Below are 8,958 nucleotides of genomic sequence, written 5' to 3'. Positions count from 1 at the left end.
ACACAGTCCCCCCTACATATTACTGATAACATCTTTACCAGCTCTTAATCAGAAAAGGAGTGAGGAATAGAGGAAAGTGTAACAGAGGACATCCCTGCAGGAATGACCTGAAACAGTTGTCTGTCCTCCCAAAGCAACACGTTGCTTTTCTACATGGAAGGAAGTTTCTTGTCTCCAGAAGAATAAGTCAAAATAAAGCATTACTAAAAAAAGAAAAATCCACCAACCCACAAGGAAAAGAACTCTTATTCCAGAAGGTTTACATTTCTTTTTCAGAATATAGTTTGTATGCAAAATATGCTCTCAACATTTAAAATCAGTATTTTGTATGTGAGAAAGGGCTACTGTCCCACATGCTTACAGGCAGGTCTTTTAAGTTAGAGATCTTCTAAAAATCCAATTTAAATGGGCAATTTGGAATTCAGAACAGATTTTCTTTTAGAAATAATGTTACAAATAATGGTTAACTTTACTCCTTAATATTTATTTACATATCTGATCATCCACAGGAAACTGTAAAGCATTCATCTTGTAATCCTCACAACTCAGCACTAGCAGAATAACCCGAACTATATTTCATGAACGGGGGGACTATCCTGCCACCCTCCATGGACAAGATTCCTAACACACCACATAGACTGGTGTTTCCAAAACTTGGTTAATCAGAATCACCTGGAGGTACTTGTTGGCCAGGCGTGTTCCTGGCCTCACCCCAGACTTGATGACTCAAAATCTCCAGGATCTCCGGGAATCTGTTTTTAAACAATCCCCTAATGTATCTGATGATTCAGAAAGTGGGGGAAACACGAGATAAATGAAACTGTGCTAACATATGCCGAGTTCCAAGATGCCCAAGGAGAGCTGAGGTCTGAGCGGGGCCTCTCAAGTTCGGAGTGGGAACATGAAATCAGGTAGAAGTAGGGTGTAGACGGAGGCTTGGGAGCCTCCTGGGCAACTGAGGTAAAAGGGGGCGCTCTTACATCTAGGAAACGAAGTGGGAGCAGAGCCAGGTATGCAGTTCCTCCGATAGGAGGAAATGGAGGTGACAAGGGTTTGAGAAAGAGGACATATACATAAAGGCCCCAAGAGATGGGCTCGCTCTCCCAAGCCTCAACTCTCACATCCCATGAAGAAAAGAGAAACAACAGCCCTTTGCATGCTGCTGTCAGGAACGACATATACTTTAAGATCTCTGGGCCAAACCTTCTGGTTTTCAAATTATGTTTCTCTCGGACATAAGCTCCCCTCTAACTTGGTCAGCTTTCACCGTGCAGGCCGCAGCTGAGCAGCCTCCCACGGATTGGGCCGGCTGAGGTAATACGTGGACATCGATGTGCACACAGATGCTCACTTGGCCTTCTCAGTCATCCACACAACAACAGGAAGTGTTAAATACATGTTAGCAATGCGCCAAGCACCGTGCGACGTACTTTAGATGCAGGTCTCAGATTTCTTGGCCATCCACTAGTAGTTTGAAAGGTTTCAAAACAAAAAGAGAAGGAAAAGGGAAAAGCCTGAAAGCCAGGGGCTTTCTCCCTCAGCTATGTGACAGGCTTTTGCCACATCTTCTTGGGGTCAGTTTTCCTCACCTGAGTACACAGTGTCATAATATCAAGAGAGACAGCATCGCGGAATGGTTAGGACGGGCTCTGGAGACAAGCCTTCCTTAGTCCAGACACCAGGTCCATTGCTTACTAGCTGTGAACGTGGGTAAGCAAATTATTTGTGCCTTAACTGCATCATCTGTCAAAGAGAAATAATAATAGTATCCAACTTGTAGAGCTGTTGCACATACAGTAGACCCCCCTGACCTGCAGTTCAGCTTTCCATGGTCTCAGTTACTTGCAGTGACCACAGTTCAGAAGCAGACAATCCTCCTGCTGACCCATCTTCAGAGGCTCAATAGTAGTCTAACACTATGTCAGGAACAAACATAGTACATATAGGGTTTGGCACCATCCATGATTTCAGGCATCCACTATGGGTCCTGGAATGTACCCCCGCAGATAAGGGGAGGCTCCTGTATTCAGGGGTCTGGCCTGTAGCAAGTGTTCCAACAGCCAGCTGTTGGTGTTCTTGGGCAATACAAAGTCACCAAAAAGTCAGCCTGATGCCAGAAACTGGAAATCCACTGCTGCCACTGCATAGATACTGGGATCAGTAAAGTCATTGTTTGTTTGAGGGATGCTAAATGCATTCACAGACATGTCACTTAATCCACAAGGGACTGAGGCTGGGACCTCCAGGGCCTTTGCTCGGAAGAGCCCTCATTCAGAAACAGAAGCTCCATCTGTTCTGCTACATTTGTCCAAGGCACTGCTAAGGTGCGCGTTTTGAGACGTGCAGACCACAGAGGTAATGTGTGAAGTCAAGACTGCCATCAGCACCATCCTCTTGCTTTGGAACTGCAAATCCTGCAGAAATAATTCATCCCAGGATAAAAGCCAATTTGAGGAGAAACAGAATTAAATGATTTTAAAAATCACTAGGTGCCCAGTTAGGTATAAATCATTTTATCTTATACTTAAAACTTGATTTTTTTTTAAACACATTAAAATCATAGCCAGAGGAAAACACTGCATCATTTTCTGAATGTTCTTCTAAAATATGAAAAATCTCAAGTATTTATCTCTCTTGTTTTTCAATTTTTTTTTCATTTGCTAGTCCCAATCCCAAAACAATACATACAGATGAAATTTTCATATTGGCTTTTCCTCTAATACAGAGGAAAATTAAACTATCACTAGAATAACATTTCAATATAAATGTAGGTAGCTTTTTGAACCAGGTAATTGTATTATACCCAAGACCCAAAGAGTAAACTGATGTTTAGGCTTAAAGAGTACACCATCATAATTTAAAACAAAACAAAACAAAACCTCTCTTTTAGAAATCTGACATATAGCAAATGCATTTAAACAACAATTCTCTTTCCATAATGATGTTAGCATTTTTTAAAGATGAGGAGGAAAGCTATGAACCCCCTAACCCCTCAAGACATGAAGCTCCATGTACTCCATGTGGGTGAAATATGATTTGAAAGAGTCCCTTTGGTCATGAAGAGTTTATTTCAGACACACACACACACAAAACTTTTTAAATCCCATAAGAATCAGAGAGGGATTATTGATCAAAGTCATATTTGCAAGGTCATCTTCACTACTAATATTATCAAATAGTAACCCCTCATTAGAATCACAAAATGCCAAAATTGGAAAGGCCAGTAAAGATTATTTTGGTCAAAGTCTCTATTTTACATTTAAGGAAACTGAGGCCTTAAGGTGCTGAGTAAATTGCTCAAGATCTGCATTAGAAAATGGCAGAGATGAAGCCAGATTCGAGTCTCCCAATTCTCAATCCAATGAGCTTTCATGTCTATTTCAACGCTCCTCCAAGTTCTCCAAGGACACAGTGGCATCTGTTAAACATACTGGAGGCTCTGGCTCAGTAAGGCTTTGTTAAGGTTCTGGAAATCTGTAACTCTAACAAGAGTTCTAGACAATTCTCAATATCAGGCAAGTATAGAAAATACTGCCTCACCTCATACAGTCTCCTTAACCTGAGGTGCAATCTGGCTGTTCAGCTACCTTCAGTTTCTGTCAATACATTTAGGGGCCCTCCAGGGATTAGAGGTGGGTGGAGACCACATTCCTATACCAACACCCTCCTTAGCATGTGGTATGTTTCAATGAAAGCAAGTCTTAAGTCAATTTCACGAGCAATACAAACATTTTATCAGCAGGCAGGCAGGCACAAAAACCACCATACTACCTGTTCTTAGAAGTGCAGTGAAGCCTCCACTCTGTCTTTAGAACTCTGACAAGCACCTTCATAAAAGGTTCATTCTGAGGAAGAAGCAAAGACATTCTGACATCAGGACAACCAACCCTCTGGTTGGGTCAAGAGGCAGTCTGTTGGGATGTAGGACAATGCAGCCAGACACCCAGAGCACCATCCTGACGGTTTTAGGCTATAGCATCAGCCTAACACAGACACTGCACAAGCTCGGATCTTACTTATGCAAAGATGGTGTCTATCCAGTCTTTCTGCCACAGCCAACTACCTGCAACCATTCATCTCTCCCATAAAAGTTGTATACTATCAAGGCCATCACAAAACAGTTCACCAGGCTGAGAACCGCACCAACCCCACGGGAGTTCACATATACTAGATGTGCATGGGGCCTACTACTGTTGTGCAGCACAACAAAGCTCCCTGAACTTGGAAAATTTCTACAATCCAAGGGGGGAAAGAACCTTCTGCTTCTCTGGACCTAAAAGAAGAAAAGCCAGCAAGCAACTTTTTTCCGATTTCGTTTTCCACAATTACATTTCATATTCACCCAGGAAGTTGTTAAGGTGAAGAAATCAGAAGTCTCCATGTCGATCTAAAGTATACCTACTAGTTCCAGAACTTCCATTTTTTTGTCTGTGAAAGAGATAAAATGCAACCTGGCCTTCCAGTTGATTTCGAGTCAAATAATGAATATGAAAAACATCTCAATCATAAAAGCACTCCGTAAGTGTTGTGTTATTAATTATAAAAAGAAACAAATCACATGGGGCTTAATAATGAAACAGGCTTTTAGGTTGAGTGTCTATTGATATCTGCATAGGAAAATTTGTTTTGATCTTTACAGAGCTGAGAGATAACCATCCACATTTCTAGCTACTGTTACTCTTTTCAATAAGCACTTATCTTGTAGCAAAATTAATGCAGCTTGACTTTTAGAGAAAAGAGCATACTAGTGGTTCAGCACAAAACCTTAAAAAGGTAGAAAGTTTACTGTTTCATTTGTTTTTAAAGTTATTGTCTTGTTCCCGTGGATTTGTAGCAGTCAGTATTACAGTCCCTCCTGAAGATTTTTGTAGTTATTCTTCCTGACACTGACCACTAAGAAACCAAACATTGGTTCAGCTCAAATATCTACTGAGCTATCCCATTCTAGGCACTGTTCTGAGCTTTGAAAAAATAAAGATGCAGCCATCCTGGACCTCAAGCACCTTGCTATCTAGCAGAGGGGAGCAGAAGTGAATACACAATTTCAGCCCATGCTGGTAAATGTGGTGATAGACACTGGAGGCCCATAATAGATGCTATAGGAGGACTCCTAACCTGGGGGTGTTGGGAAAGTATTAGGGGAGTCTTTAAGGATAAGTAGGAGAGACCCAGCAATTACACTACTGGGTATTTACCCCAAAGATACAAATGTAGTGATCCAGGGTGCACGTGCCCCTTCAGACATAGACATAGACACACACACACACACACACACACACACACACACACAAAATGGAATACTACTCAGCCATAAAAAAAATTGAAATCTTGCCATTTGCAACAATGTGGATGGAACCAGAGGGTATTATCCTAAGTGAAATAAGTCAATCAGAGAAAGACATTATCATATGATCTCACTGATATGTGGAATTTAAGAAACAAAACAGAGGAGCATAGGGGAAGGGAGGGAAAAATAAAACAAGATGAAATCAGAGAGGGAGACAAACCATAAGAGACTCTTAATCACAGGAAAAAAACTGAGGGTTGCTGGAGGGGAGGGGGAGGGGAATGGGATACCTGGGTGATGGACATTAAGGAAGGCACAGGATGTAATGAGCACTGGGTGTTATATAAGACTGATGAATCACTGAACTCTACTTCTGAAACTAATATTACACTATGTTAATTAATTGAACTTAAATTTTTAAAAATTAAGAACATTAAAAAAATAAAAAGGATAAGTAGGAGAAAAAGTAATATACCTTCTCCCCAAATTATGACAAAAACTTATGTTGGATAACTATCAACCTATGAGATTTTGAGGAATGGCAAACATGATGAAATCAATCATTGCCCACAGCACTAAAATGTTTCTCTATTACAAAGATAAAGTCTACATGTTTTTATTTTTATTTTTTTAAGTCTATATATTTTTAAAACAGCTCTACTCACACACTTTATTATGGTAGAGACCCATCAGGCAAGGAAATATGGCATAATCTCCCACTGTAGCTGGCTTCTGGTAAACTATTCAATTCTGTTACTTGCTCCTTGGGAGACTCATTAAAAGGTTTATCTGACAAGAAGAATGAAATTCACAGTCATAGTTATACTTCAGACTATTTGTGGAATGCATCTAAACTTTTTTTCCTATTTCCCATGTGATCCTAAAAGTAAGGGATATACCCAGTGAGACAAGCAGGTGAGCCAATCAGAAGGCCATGCTAAGCCAGGAGCCCACCACTTCAACTCTCTAGGACTCAACTTTCTCTCGTGCTAAGTTAATGAAGTAGATGGCCTTCACAGTCAACTCCCAGTCTAAAAGTCTACATGTCCGTTCTAATGGAGTATGTTATTTGGAAGGCCTGCCTAAAAAGGTACCAAAATGATTTCAAAATGTAGCTTTCACTCAGGAACAAAGTTTGAAGCAGTTTTTGTTTTTTGTTTTTGTTTTTTTTAATCCTAATAGAAGCTAAGTAAAATGAATACACAGGTGTTTCATTGCTTTTTAGCAATAAAAACATTAAGTGCATGAAGGTGAAAAGCCACAAAAACTAATGTGTTTACAGTTTGGCTTCCTTCTCTATACATGCGCTTCTACTCTCACACATAATTATATTCAATAAAAGCCTCCTTTCTCAATCATAAAAAAAATGATGAGCCAGGTTTTCTGGTATAAAATCAAAGCTATTTAAGATTCAAAGAAACTTGTGGAAAGTTTTAAAAAGAGTTATATCAGTCACTATGACAATTTTAGTTAAGTTAGGGCATTTGGGCAGTTTTGGCTTTGGACATCAATTTGGTGCATATGTACACAGAGAAAGAAAAGTACTGCTTAAATGCAAAACAAAACTAGCAAAAGGAGTTCTTGACCTTCAGGGAGGTTTTTCTTGTTTTTTAATTCCCACAGTAGATCAGTTCACCTACCAGTCAGATCTGCCTCATCACATCATTCCTCAAGGGTGAAATTCTCGTTCACCCACACAGTCACTCCACACAAAAAAGCCATAGAAGCAACAAGGCATCACCGAGAGGACATTCCACTAGGACAGTATATCCTGATGCATAAGGTCATTATTCACAGTCAATAGATATATTCTGTCCAACATCTTTATGAGACCACCTTGATTTTTTTCCCCTCTCATTTTTTGAGGGGAGAGGAGTAATCTCTACCCAGTTGGGAACTGTCCACAACTTACAAGGATCTGTTGACAACACAACGAAAGAGATGTAAAATGTAAAGTCATCACATGATAACTTCACAACTTGGAGAAAGATGTATTACAGCAAACAATCTCATCAGTATTAGCGTACTGAAAACTTGAACATTCCGGTTTTAAGGTAATTAAAATATAGCTAAGTTTTTCTAGCAAGAGAAAAAAATGGAAACCAGCTATTTGAGACTGTATAGGAAGTGACTGTAAGAGAAACAGTATTTCATTCAGAGCTGCGGAAATCTAGGCGTGTGTTCACCAACACCTCCCCTCACACCCTGCAATCCATCAACCATCTCCAATTTATTCTTTACACTTAGAATTATGACCAAGTCCATGTACTAAAAAGGGGAGAAACCACACAAACATCATTCTGAAAGTTTCTCTGCTTTGGGCCAGCAGGAAATTCCAGTTACTTCATTCACTGGAGCTTGTTAAGCTGCTGAAATGAAATGGGTGCTGCAGAGATCACTACCTCAGGACATAGACTTGATTTTCAGGGTTGGACGAGGTCAGACAAAGATGAATGGGATTCAAAGTCTGAGCTCAAGGTCAAGGTCCTGTGAATCACAAAGAGCTCTGGGGTGGGAAGGCAAAATAGCACACGCGCGCGCACGCACACACACACCCCTAACTAAAAGTCTGCATACTTTCGTCTGCAGGTAAGCGCGCCGTACGCGGTAGGCAGAGAGGTGACAAGCAGCCCGAAAGCTTGCTGAGATCCCCAGAGATTTTTACAGACCCTGCCGAGTCTCAAGAACTGCAATCATTCTGTATCCCTATCTATATCGCACCCTGGCTTCTCGAACAGGCTACCTTCCCCCGGACCCTTTCCCACGACCTTGGCTCCTCCTCTGCCTACAGCGCCCCGGGTCTCCTCTCAGCCTCCCACACAGACAGAGACAAGGACCGGACAGTGGGACTGGCCAGCCCAATTCCCACACTGCGCCCACTCGTCCAAGGCGGCCAAGAACCTCCCGGAATCCGAGAGTCGAAGAGCGCCGCGCCGCCTGCCACCTGCGCGGGTGCCCCGTCCCGGCTCAGGCCGTGCCCACCCGAGAAGCCGACCCTCGCGGGGTGCTGGGGATGCTGGGGGTTCGGGGCTCCGCGCGGCGGCCCGAGAGCCGACCCGAGACCGCCAGGGGGCGGGAGGGAGCAGCTGGCCCGGCACCTCCCCGCCTCGTTCCCCTCCCCCGACCCGCCGGCCACTCACGGATTTTCACTCGGCGGTGGTCGAGGCGCGCGGCGGCAGCGTGCAGGGCGTCGAGGCGGCGGTGCAGCGCGGCGGTGCGGCGGCCCAGCGTGGCCGCCTGGCCCTCGAGCTCGCCGAAGATGTCCCCCGCGCAGCGCGACAGGTCGGCGAGCTGCGCCAGCAGGCGGACCAGGGCGTGCGAGCTGACCTGCTCCAGTGAGCGGAAGAGCGGCGCGCCCGCGGCCCCGGCCGCCTCGGGCCGGCGCAGCCGCGCGGGCTCTACGGTCCTCTGGTGGAAGGGCATGGCGGGGGGCGGAGGGACGGGGACGCGGGCTCGCGGCGCGGCGGGCCGCCCGAGTCGAGCGCAGCCCTCAGTCCGCCCCTCGTCGGCGCGGAGCGCGAGTGCGCATCCAACACAAAGGAAAGTCCTGGCAGCGGCGGGGCGCCGCGGGGCAGCCTGGTGGCTCCTGCCGCGGGGAGGAGGCGAGGCGGGCAGGAAGGACGGACCGACGGACGCGCGGGCGGGCGGCGAGGCAAAGGAGCCCGGGCAGC

General features: G+C 44.2%; 1 protein-coding gene across 1 annotated transcript; it reads right to left on the bottom strand.

Annotated features, from left to right (window-relative positions):
• Window positions 1–2,333: 2,333 nt before the first annotated feature.
• Window positions 2,334–8,711, bottom strand: LOC123325510 (NHS-like protein 2). Its single transcript, XM_044917559.1, has 3 exons — window positions 8,428–8,711; window positions 3,772–3,845; window positions 2,334–2,414 (listed from the first exon to the last, which is right to left on the bottom strand). Exons 1-2 carry the CDS (start codon window positions 8,708–8,710, stop codon window positions 3,841–3,843), a joined length of 288 nt encoding a protein of 95 aa, XP_044773494.1. The 5' UTR covers window position 8,711; the 3' UTR covers window positions 2,334–2,414; window positions 3,772–3,840.
• Window positions 8,712–8,958: the final 247 nt, after the last annotated feature.

This window comes from Neomonachus schauinslandi, chromosome 8, assembly GCF_002201575.2.
Source record: "Neomonachus schauinslandi chromosome 8, ASM220157v2, whole genome shotgun sequence".
In the NCBI taxonomy this organism is placed as follows: Eukaryota; Metazoa; Chordata; class Mammalia; order Carnivora; family Phocidae; genus Neomonachus; species Neomonachus schauinslandi.
The sequence above is the reverse complement of the archived record's forward strand: the minus strand, read 5'-3'. Positions and strand labels throughout refer to the sequence as shown.